This window comes from Pan troglodytes, chromosome 1 (genome assembly GCF_028858775.2).
Source record: "Pan troglodytes isolate AG18354 chromosome 1, NHGRI_mPanTro3-v2.0_pri, whole genome shotgun sequence".
Taxonomy (NCBI): Eukaryota; Metazoa; Chordata; class Mammalia; order Primates; family Hominidae; genus Pan; species Pan troglodytes.
Genome location: NC_072398.2, coordinates 137,090,928 through 137,103,360, shown reverse-complemented (window position 1 = coordinate 137,103,360; position 12,433 = coordinate 137,090,928). Strand labels below are relative to the sequence as shown.

At 44.1% G+C, this 12,433-nt stretch overlaps 1 protein-coding gene across 1 annotated transcript in view; it reads right to left on the bottom strand.

Moving 5' to 3' along the window:
• The window catches only part of ABCA4 (ATP binding cassette subfamily A member 4), a 128,570-nt gene that overhangs the window by 83,982 nt on the left and 32,155 nt on the right, over positions 1 to 12,433 (bottom strand). Inside the window, exons 7-11 of the mRNA XM_054668016.2 lie at positions 6,850 to 6,939; positions 3,953 to 4,193; positions 2,795 to 2,934; positions 2,059 to 2,175; positions 1,163 to 1,360 (exon numbers count right to left, since the gene is read on the bottom strand). Of these exons, the coding sequence (XP_054523991.1) occupies positions 1,163 to 1,360; positions 2,059 to 2,175; positions 2,795 to 2,934; positions 3,953 to 4,193; positions 6,850 to 6,939 (786 nt within the window). The remainder of the gene's footprint in view (positions 1 to 1,162; positions 1,361 to 2,058; positions 2,176 to 2,794; positions 2,935 to 3,952; positions 4,194 to 6,849; positions 6,940 to 12,433) is intronic.

Sequence of the window (12,433 nt, the reverse complement as noted above, 5' to 3'; positions counted from 1 at the left end):
GCATTTGCAAAGGGTAGAATCCCAAGAGGTCATGGAATGGGAATGCCTATAGGCGTGAAAGGGCCAGGTAGCAGAGTTGAGCAAGGGCTGGGAAGGTGGGGTAGGACAGATTTGGAAGGGACCTGTGTTATTTGGGGGTCAAGTCATTAAGATTTTAAGTGAGAGAGCAACGTAAGCAGGTGTGCGGAATGTAACTCTGGTGCCAGTGTAGAGAAATGCCTGGGCCAACAGAGGCTGGACCCTGGATTCCAGGAAGGAAGCCCTTGGAATGGGCTGGTGCAGAGATGACAAGGCCTCTAGTCCTCAGAGAGCCTGGAATGCAAGAGGCAGAGTTGAGAGATATTTAGGAGGGAGAGGAGACAAAGCTTGGTAAGAGAAATCAGAAAGGCAGGCTCTGAACTCAGGCACCCCCAGAGCTGGATCCTGTTCGCTCCTCTTAATGGTCATGCGTGGGATCTTATTTAACCTCTTTAAGCCCTGGCTTCTCATCTGCAAATTGGCAGTGATAATGGTGCAAGCCTCATGGAGCTGTGAGAATTAAATGAAGCATATGTGTGTAAAAGCAGTTGGCACAGTACTAGGCATAAAGTAACACTCAGTAAGTGACAGCTACTGTGTGGAGGGTGAAGAAGGAAAATTAGGGATGACCCTGAAATCCCTCACTTGAGAATTTGGGCAAATGCTGATGACGTTAATTAGGATAGGAAATATAGGAGAAGGATATGTTCTATGGGCAAGGAGAACATACAGTTTTTGGAGGGGACATGTTGAGGCTGATGTGCTTGTAGAACTTTAGGGCAGGAGTGTCCAGCAAGCAATGGACTGTGGGGTTGAGGGGACACTGGCCATAGATGGCCACTCAAGCAATGTCAGACAGAAGAGGGTTGAGGACAGACACAGATGCTTAAAGGGGGCTACAGGAGGGGGTGCCCAGCATGAGAAGTAGGAGATGTGAAGAGGAAACCGTTTTCAGCATAGATAAGTTTTAAGTATGGATAAGCTGTTAGAGAATGAGAACTGTACAGGGGATGTAGGGATTCTTGTTTCTTCAGTGGGGAAAATGAAAGCTTAAATTCAAGACCACTTGACTTGCTAAGGGAGCTCTGGCCCCACTCATGGGGCTATCTTCAAGGGGCCCACTGTGGGGTTTGCAGCCCCTTACCTCCAGGTATTGATTGACCAGGCGGAGGGTGCGATCAGTGATGTTAAATATGTCCCTCCAGTCGAAGTTGGCCATGTCGTCAGCCTGGTTTTCCCGAGGGCCCTTGTAGAGGAAGTTTAGGATGGCTTCAGCAGTAATACCTTCTTCACCAAGCTGCCTATTCAAAAAGTCTTTTACTGTTGGGTTCCCCAGGGTATCCTTGGGAAGAAGAAATACAGTCACTGCTTAGAAATTCCATAGGATCTTTGGTCTTGTTCTTCAGCCATTTCTAATTTTTAGTGATTGAGGATAGAGATGCTAAGGCTCCCTGAAGAGCTGGTGAGCTTGTTCCACTATGAAACATACCTATCTATATCCCATTTCCCCAAGTCCATGGGTCTCTAGAATAGAGGGAAGATGTGTAGGGGCAAAGGAGGGGCCAGATGGGGGTCATTGAATATGGTGTATAAAAAGCTTTCTTTTGCTTATGGATATTTTTGTTTTCTTTTGAATGTCCCTGATATATAGAACTCTTGTCTTCATTTTGCAAAGCTGAAAATGAGATCAGACAAACACATTCCACCATCTTTGGAGTTACAGAGCTGGCCCCTTGGGGAGATGCCTCTTTGAATTTGAGGCCCTTGAGTGAATTCATAAAAGCAGGAAACTCCAGGAAGCCACTGGTCTTGTGGCAGCTTTTAGACTTCTCCCAGAATTCAAGAAACATATTTCTCATCCAAAGTCAGTGACCCCACTTGGTGACTGCTTGGAATGAAGGCCTTTGGGGCCTGCTTGTTGTATTTTGATCTAACTCCAATAGCGATTAACTCTTTCCTGGGAAAAGGAAACAAGTGGAACTTTCTCGCCCCCACCGCTTCCCCCTCCCCTCCCCTCCCCATCCTCCAACCCCCCCTTACTCTGATCATGTTCATCTGTGTGCTGTTGTCAAAGAAGTACCAGATCTGGGGCCCTACTTCTTCCCAGGCTTTGACCAACTTCCTAACGCGTTCCAGTTCTTCAAAAGTTGAGTTGGCCTAAAACCAGACAGAGATCAAGACAGAGACACGAACAGAGAGAAAAGTGAGAGAGAACTTTTGGTTGTGTCTTTTCTGCCCCTATCACTTAGTGTTAGGGAAGGGCTTTTCAAGGAAGTGTTTTTATTTTCTCAGTCTATTGCTATTTCCCAGAACAATTCACCATCTCCCAACTTCCTGGGCTGACAGAATCTAATTTCTTAGTATCTCAGAAGTCCATGTAATATTGATGATATTATTTTCTCAGAACCTCCCTCGTTAAAGCTAGATTTGGACCCCCTGGGAGAAAATACCCTTCCTCCCTTCCTCCCTGTCTTTATCTGAGTAGCCAGGATTCAGAGAATTGTGAACCCTTCCATTAGGGATATAATTCAAGCAATGGGAAAGAAAATCTCATTGTAGGCTGCAGTAGAGAGGGGAGGGCCCAGGCAGGGGCACTGAAGCAAAGCATTCCAGTGATGACTGTGGATGGGGGAGGAAACGCAAGAGTCCACTTAGCAAAAAACAAACATGAGATGTGCTACCAGGAAGGCACATCTCTCTCTCTCACACACACACACACACACACACACTTCTGGGAGGTCCAGGGTACACAAGGCAAGCCCAGCTGGGATCTTACATTCTTCAGTATCCTTCGTGCTGCAGGTGAATCAGGAGTGTACAGGATTTTTCCCATCAGCAAAGGCTTTGCCGCCCTCCAAGCGATTTTGGTTAAAGGATTTGACTCCAGGCTCTGGATCAATGCATTACAAAAGGATGCTGCCAGGAGAGAAGGGACAGATTTTACAGAAACTCCCCATTGCTTGTAACTCAATATAGTCATTAGTGTATCCACATCACATGTCTCATTCAACTCCATGCTGGAGGATTTGATGAATAACCTAAATTAATAGGCTGTACCCCACCAATAACAAGCTCATCATTAGTAGCAAAATGCCACAGTGCCTCTCAGTAATGGCCTCATCAGAGAAACAAAGGATGCGACTTGCCCTGTGGTTTATTCTGCTTTAGGAGAAGGAGGCTGAGAAGCCTGCCTCTGATTACTGCTAGGAACTGAGGCCTTTCTCAGATGAAAGGGACTGAGAGGCCAAACAAGGCCCCCGCTTGGAATCTCAGCTTGAGCCTCAGTAATTTCCCTTCAATTAGCTGCTTAGCTGCTTTGTTGTGTGTAGCTATCTTAGAGTCCAACTACTTTTGGCATGTCCCTTGCTGCCTCTTTTCAGTTTTTAACTAGAGGGGCAGCCAGTTACATTTCTTCCCCACCCCATCCTCCTTTACCCCATAGAAGACCAAAAAAAAAAAAAAATAGTGAAAGGTGGGGAAGATGATTTGCCAGGAATTTGCCATTTGGAATGTAATTCAGTACTACACACATAGATTTTCACGGTATTGTGTTTGTAAAAGCATCCCACAGCCGTGTTTACTTGCCAGGGCCCTTCTGACCTGAGCTTCACCTGGAACTCTGGGTTGCTTCCTTGCGGATCATTCTCTTCCTCTTGAACTTAGCCCTAGTTCAATTACATCAGTGGGAAATGGCCCCTCTGTTCCCTTTCCAAGTGGGCCTCAGTTCTTTCTGTGGTTCATGTCCAGAATTGCTTATAAGCAATGCCCCCTTTCTGCAAGGGGAAGTGGACTTTCTGGGAGAAGTCTCTTTGCCTAAGGCCACTCAGCAAGACAAGACAGATGCAACCCCAGGTTTGGTTTCACCTAGAAGTGTTAAACCATCAACTTAACCAACATGAGAGGCCAATTTATAAGCAGGACTCAGAAAACTTACTTGTTCTTCTGTCATAAGAATAGATAGGATCCTTCCTTGTGGAGTCAATCCCCAGAAAGGCCTTATAGTTATTGTCTTCATACCAGTTGAAGGAGAGCACCCGAGAGCCACCTCCCTCGGGGTAGCCACACAGGAGGTCAGACAGGATGCCCATCAGCTTTGTAAAGGTCTCTGGACCACCATTCTGCATGAGGGGCCTGGTCACCCACAGCAAGTCCTGCATACTCGGCCGACGGATAAACTAGGGCAAGGCAAAGTCTTCAGGTTATTTTAAGGCAGCTAGAGTCATAATCTACTGTGAGGCCAATGCTCCAACGTTTGGGTTTGACTTCCACATTTAAAAGAAAACATCCATATATTCTCAGCAATCCTTAATCCAGCTGCGAAAAACAAAAAACAAAACCTACTGCCATCTACTTAGGGACTAGGAGAATACTAGGATGAGCCTTAAAGAAAATCACAGAGTGGCCGGGCGCAGTGGCTCATGCCTGTAATCCTAGCACTTTGGGAGGCCGAGGCGGGCGGATCACGAGGTCAGGAGATCGAGACCATCCTGGCGAACATGGTGAAACCCCGTCTCTATTAAAAATACAAAAAAATTAGCCGGACATGGTGGCGGGCCCCTGTACTCCCAGCTATTCGGGAGGCTGAGGCAGGAGAATGGCGTGAACCTGGGGGGCAGAGCTTACAGTGAGTAGACATCGTGCCACTGCACTCCAGCCTGGGCAACTGAGCAAGACTCCGTCTCAAAACAACAACAACAACAACAACAACAACAACAACAACAACAAATCACAGAGTGACCCCTAGAGCACTGTAGTATAGCCTCTCTTCTTCTAGTCTCCTTTATTTGAATTCGTTGGGAATGTGTCCTTGGGCAAATGCAGAAAATATTTTACTGTTAAGCCAGTTCTTGGGTTCTGTTGTCCCACCAAGATGGGGATACTGGGGAGAAAAAGAGGGAAATAAAATGATTGGGGAATGGTTCTGTTGTAGAAAAGCAAGATCAGAGCAAATTTCTTTGGCTAAATAGTCTAAACTTTAGTTTCTTATATTTGGAAAATAATCTTATTAGCTTAATTTTACCAATGAATTCTTCCATTTCCATGAAATGTGTGGTTTGTGGTTTTCTTGTGTGTGTGTGCGTGTGTGTGTGCGTGCCTGTGTGTGTCTGTGTGTGCATTTTAAAATTCTAGCAGATACAGAACAGATGAAGTATCCATTCCTGGAAAAACACTTTTTCAATTCTGTGCCAGCTATGAGGAGGTTGGTGGCCTTCTCTTCTCCATGTGGGCACCCTGTGGTGCTTGCTGGCCTCATCCTTTGAGGGTAGATCTGTAATGCCGAGAACTCAGGAGAAGGCTGGTGGAGCTGCCAGTAGCTTGGCTCCCATAATGCCATTTGGCTTTGCTTTAGGGGAAAATACGAAATTAAAATAATGCTGCTTTTATTCCTAAAACACACCTTATTACTTGCTTTGCTTTCAGTGGTACTGGGGAATTTATAAAACCATTAGGATTCAATCAGTGAGACTGAAAATATTTCCCCATTGCAATAAGCCATGTTTACGTGTCATCCCTCTCTTTGTCCACATGCCAACACTTGCCCTCTGAAACTGATGAGCCCAGGGAGAATCCACACAGTGAGTCATGCCTATAATCACCATCTATGCTTCAATAAAGTCAAAATCTCAAATTGCTTCAACAACAGTGAGTCTTATGACATCTTGTAAGGGGTTATTACTATTATTATGTTGCTCATTTAGTCAAAGCACTCAGAGATGAAGGGGCTGTTCTCAGGTCAAATGGTGTAATATCAATTCATATAAACTGGGCCTTCTGCTTTAACTTAGTTCACAAATGATTAGACTTGCTATCTAGACAGTCAAGAAGCCTTCTGGAATTTCTACTCAGAACTAAGAGTGTTGATATACTCTGGGGATTGTTTGTACATTCTCTATCAATTTCAACCTTATTGTACTGATATAAATTTTTTTAATGCTATGAAGAAAAGACTGTTTAACGGAGACTCCCACTGTAGCAGGTGAGCATTAGTACAATGGGCTCTTCTCTAACTTTCCCACACATCAGTGTGCATACTCGGCCCAGGTTGAGATGCGTTTTATAAAGACAGATTCCAACCATGCAGTTTTCCAGGTTGGTGGAGCCCAAGTCAGCTGCGAATAATGAAGGGAGAAAAGTTTGGAAAAAAACCTGTTTCAACTTTTCCCTCCCTTTCGTAACACTCATCACACTTGAAGAGAATTGTTTTTTTTCCCCATCTCTCTTTCCCACAGGGTCATGACCAAATCTGTGTGTTCATCATCATATCCCCAGCACCTCTTATCTATTGCGTGGAAGAATCCATTTCTATATGGGAGGAGACTTGTGCAATCAGATGTTAATTAAAACGTGCGCATCTTTTCACAAAACAACACAAAAGTCCATTGTTTTCTTTATGATGAAATAAGCCAACATAGGTAAAACACTTAGAAGAAGAGTGCCTGTAAGCTATAAAGGTGTATGCTATTATTATTGGCAGTATATATTTATGTGAATTTTAAGACTGTAACAGAATAATGAACCACCTCAGTACTGAAAAGACTTAGATTCAACTGTAAGTCTTCTGATGATTTATGCCACACCAGGCAAGTTGCTTATTGCCAGTGGCATTTCTTTTTTGATGTGAAATCAGAAGGGTGGTTCCTTTCTTTCTGCCTCTTACTTAAGAGCACAGATAATTTGGGATGTGAACAGGTGCTTTGAAATCGCTAGATGGAAAGATCAAATGTACTTTTCCTTGAACAGGTTTGAAATACAATTAAATTATTTGACCTAAGTGGGGTAAATGGTGGAAAGACATAATGAAATTATAATTACTAACATCAGGCTACTCACCTCTTGAATTCTTGGTGACATATCAGATAATATTCCTCCCCAAGATCTCAGATTGATACCTTGAGAACGGCTGTCTAGGAGTGTGGGAAGCTGTAATTGACAGTAAAACAATTTTTTAAATATATATATGTTTGTAGGTATATACACACATAGGCACAGTCTGATCTCCTATATGCTTGAAAACTCCCCCCCTCCTTCTTTCTGATCGCAGGATCTTTTCGGCAAGATTACTTTTAGAAACAAAAAACTCTTTTATTTAATTGAAAAAATAAAGGCTCTCATTCCAAGACTCCTTGCTGCACTTGTCAATCACAGATAGTTTCATAGTTATATTAAATACTATCACTATTTCAAAGTGATTCTAATTGCTGTTTTAGCGACACCAAACAAGATTCCTGGAGGAAGGAAAACAGAGTGCAGCTGGCAGAGACTGAAGGAAGTGCTGCGGGCCTGGGGTGCCCATCTGTTCACCTCGGAGCTTTGTAGACACTGCAGTCTTCTCATCACTGTTTACATCTTTCTTCCTTTGTGCCATTTTCAGACAGGTTGTGTCTCTTCCTCCATTCAACACTGCTCTCTCATGGAGGATTTGACAAGCTACATCACCTTTATTTTAAAGCAGCTGCTGGTAGGAGTCGGAGAAGTTCCCTTGCAGATTCTCCAATTGCCAGCAGTGTTCAGGAAACCCCAGCCCATGTGAACTCACCACTGCTCCTGCTTTTGCCACCTCGTCAGGGGATGTGGAAGTCCCCAGGTGTGCTGCCTCCAAGCTCCAGAGACTGATGTGAACATCTGGTTTTCTGGAAACCAAGATCATGTCCTGTTTGACTTCATGCTTCATGTTTCAAAACTGATGGAATCACTGATCCTAGAGGAGTCATGTAGGACTGAGTTCTAAGTGTAAAGACAGTGGTTTTCAAACTCAAGTGTGCTTCCTGAGTAGGTGTGAAGTGAGCACTGGGCATGCGCCTTTTAACCAGCTGGACTTGTAATTCTCATCCAAGTATCTGGGGACCAAAAGCCTCTGCTTTTTATTTGCCAGCACAGTTCTCCTAAATGATCATTGGGCTGACCTAACTTGCATCAACGCTGACAAACAGGTGGAGTTAGGCTTTGACCAGCCAGGTTCTCATTTGTAGCTGTGTGTCTTTGCCCCTCTCCTCTTGGCTATAGATGCAGAGGTCCTTGTATTCTTTTTGACCCTGAAACTCTAGAATAAATGTAGGTACACTCAGGCAGCATTCATATTTCAGGCTTATTTTCTAATTGTGAAATAAAAGGCTTTGTTAGGTATGGGAGTTACAAAGCAGATGGGTAGAATTTTCCAGAGGAAAGAACAGCTAAGCTGCTATTGACACCACATCACTGAGAAGCGTCTCCCCTCTTTGACCTGAGCACTGGACCGAGGCATTTGTCTTGCTGGGAGTACTCTTCAAACTCCTTCGAAATAGCTTCAGTGGGTGCTGGGCAAAGCACTTTAATTTCTGTTTTTTCCATATGAGGGTGGGGCTGAGAAGAGTGGGTGGGAAGGGAGGAAGCAAGTAGGCAAAACTGTGTGTCAATAAGCAAGTTAGCACCAAGTCCTGCCCATCCTCCCTCCTGTCTCCCCTGAGATTATTAGAGATGAAAAGAGACCTGAGAGACATATCGGTAAAATGGCCACAGGTGGATTTTGATTCTGATCTGAACAAACCAGCTGTAACAATTGGGGGAAAGTGGACATGAAATGGGTATTAGGTATTATTAAGACATTATGATAAATTTTGTTGGGTATGATCATAGCATTGTGATTTTGTTAAAACAAATAAGTTCTTACATGTTAGAGATACAGAGGGAAGTACATATGGTGAAATGATATATTGTCTGTGATTTGCTTCAAAAAAACTCCAGGAAAAAAAAGTGGAGAACAGTTAAAACACGAACAGCCAAATATTGATAATAGTTGAAGCTGGGTGATAGATCCATGGGAGCTCATTATATTATTCACTCTACTTTCATACTTTTTTCCTATAATAAAACGTTTTAATAATAAAAAAGGTTTTAGTGTATATGCAAAAATAAATTGTCGAATGAGCAAATACTAAGGAAGTATCCTATCTGTTTTGTTCTTCCTCTCTAGGACTGCCTTTGTTCACTTCCCTTCTAGAATATTTTATCAAAATAGGCATAGAAAAAGGACTGGCCTTCTTGCCAGTCCCCTTGCCTCTAGCCCCCTCCCTTCCAATGCATTGTGGTCTGAGTTACCCAACAGGCCAATCCAGTCATGTCGCTTTCCCTGCTCAAACATCTTCCATGGCTCCCTACTGTCTCCAAAAGAGAAGGCCATTACTACGTTATGACACACATGACCTCTGTGAGCTGGTGCCTGGCTCCCTCACTTGCCTTCTCTCCTGCTTCTCTGCTGCCACAATGGACTTCTTTTTATGTCTGCTCACACGTCAGCTGTCTCCTGCCCCTGGCTCTGCTGTCTATTCCCCCGCATTCCTTCTTTGCCTGGCAAACTTCTACTCATCCCTCAAGTCTCATTCCTAACATGATGACCTATGTGATCTCCCAAGTAGATTTAGATGCCCCTTTTTCTATGCCTCTTGCTCACCCCTGCCCAGCCACGCTCTCTTTAGGAGTTCTGTTTCCTTCCTTGTGCTCTTCACCATTGGTAATTATTCTGGTGTTTACTTGTCATCTATCTCCCTTGTAAGACTCTATGCTCCATGTAGACAGAAATCATACTGGATGACTTCTAGGTATGCTGGGCATGTGGTGGGCACTCAGTATTTGATGTGTGAGTAAATGATCTTATCAGAATAACAAGCAGATTGATTATAATTGTTTATACACCTGATACTCCATGAAATGGTATGTTCATTAAGGACAGGACCCCACTTTTTATCTTTGTATCACCAAGCTTTTTATCCATTGCATTTTCTGTACACTCATCAATGTCCAACTAAGGAAGGTTCTGTAAGACAAGTCTGCTTTTAAGTTGTCTTTTTTTAAAAGGGTAAATAAATTTAGTCTTTTTATCTTGAAGTCAAATTCCCCTATATTGAAGTCCTGTTAGAAGTGGATGTAATAAAGCAGCGGTAAATTAATGACTTCCTGAAAATTCATAATCACTCAATTTTACTAATTCAATTAATTGTATTGCCTAGGTAGTTCTGAGTCACATGAAGAGCACATAGGCTTTTTTTTTTTTTTAAGACAACAAAGTAGTAGCTGTTTACTTATATAAAGTACAAGGCAAAACTGTCTCTGCAAACTTCCCCACATCTCTACCCAAGGATAATCAATGTTAACAATTTGGCACATATCCTTCCAGAAGCACCAAGACTGTAACTTCTTTTTATATCTTTTTCCTGATTGACAATTCCACAGACCTCCACATTTTTACCATAGTTTGCAGTTTAACCACATCAGCATATGTGGCAGCACTTGGAGAACACCCTGCCCCAAAGGGTGGCTTTGCTTTCCCTAAAGACTAAGGGTTCCCTCCAAGAATACGAGATCAGCACTGTCTGAGTTCACTCTGGCTGCTACAACAAAATACCATAAGCTGGGTAAACAACAGAAATCTATTTCCCACAGATCTGGCAGCTGGGAAGTCTAAGATCAAGGCTCCAGCAGGTTTATTGCATGGTGCGGGCTCATTTCCTGATTCGTAGATGGCATCTTCTCTCTGTGTCTTCATATGGTGGAAGCGGCAAGCTGGCTTTCTGGGGTTTTACAAGGGCACTAATCCCAGTCATGACCTAATTGCCTCCGAAAGGCCCCACCTCCTAATGCCATCATCTTGGGGATGAAGATTTCAACATATGAATTTTGGGGAGGATGCAAACATTCAGATCATAGCATGCATCTCCTCTGCATTTTTATCCCCCTGTTGCCTAAAAGTCCTAATAAATGTATAACATGAAGCATAAGAAAGACCACAAGAATAATGCACACACCAACCCATTCCATTAACCTTGCCTAGCACTGAGTGACTAGGCTTCGTCACAGTGACAAAGATTGATGCTTATCTATGCAATATTGCTGAAAGTCATAATGCCTGGCCCAGCCTCCCATGTATACAGGGTGAGCCTATGGCACAATGGTAACCAAAAAGACACCAGGAGAAGTCATAGGATGGGGTTTCTGGAAATGGTCTTTTGAAGTAGGCCCCTCTGCCCTTTGCCTGGCCCCTGCCTGCAACATGGATGTGCTGGAGGAGGCAGCACAGGTGTTTTGAGGTCACCAGACGACAGGCATATGCTGGGGATGAAGGAGGGAAACACAGGGCAGCCTGGGGGTCTTGAGGAAACCTGTGGTGCTCCAAACCCCTCTTGGAGGACCCAGCTCCACACTCTGCCTGGGGAGAAAAATGAAACCCATGGTTTCTCTGACTTTTGTTACTCACAGCCAGGTGCAGTTTCTAAATGATAAAATCCCACATTTGACAAATACGTATTGAGTGTCTGCTATTGTGCCAGGTGCTGGGGACACGGCAATGAATGAAACAAAGTCCTCCCTTCATGGGGTTTACCTTCAAGAGTCTCCCTGAGGCTTCGCCAGCCCTTCCATGACTGTTGTCATGCTGTGTATACGTGCAAGATTCTCCCACAGGAGAGAAAGAATCTACCTCTGATCGCTTATGTCTCCCTAGCTACAGTCTAATTTCTCTCTTCCACCCTTCATTCCCACATTCTTTTAAGCATAGTCCGTAATCAGTGACTTCACTTCCTCACCAACACTTCCCTGGCTTCCACCCTCACCATCCTACTAAGATGCTTTATCAAGAACCCCCCAGTTTTCTCCTGGTTTTTAAGTCTAGTGGACATTTTTGCTTCTTGTATTTTCAAACCTCTCTGCTTTTCTCAACATTTTGATCATGTCCTTTTCCTCCCTGGTCGTCTGTGACACTGCTTTTGCCTGGTTTGCTTTGCTACTTCTCTGCCTTTCCCACCAGCAACTGTGCCTCTACCTTCCCCTGAAGTGCTGAGGTTCCCAAGGGCCTCCCTTGCTCCTCTCACTCTGCACACTCCCCGGATAGTCTCATTTCCTTTATCATTTAATCTGCTACCTTTTTGTTGATGACTTCTAAATCTGTACCTCCAACCTAGACCTCTCCCCAGAGCTTCAGACTTACATATCCAACTGTCTGCTGGGCATCTGCCTAGATCCAGCGTGTTCTGAACTGACCACATCGTCTTGCCCCAAACCAACTTCTGTGCCTGTGTGCCCTTTCTGTGGCTGGCACCACTTTCTGTCTGGGAGTCATCATGGGTTCTTCTCATCCCATTGTCTAAATCTCCAGCCTGGAGATCCAGAAATTGGTGCTGGGAATGAGTGTGGGGTAGGATGAGCCCTTAGATAGCAGAGGGTAACCAAGGGACATCTGAAAGGCTACTTTAGGAGGAAGCTGGCATCAAAGACTGGAATCCAAAGAAGCTATGCAGACAAAAAGCAACCAGGTCCTAGATAATAGGAAGGCATCTAAGAGGGGGTAGGAGCCCAGAGGCACAACCTAAGGAACAGCCACACTCATGTCTCCAGGGAGGCTGCGCATAAGTAAATCAGTCACAAGCTCCCATCAGTTTTGATTATT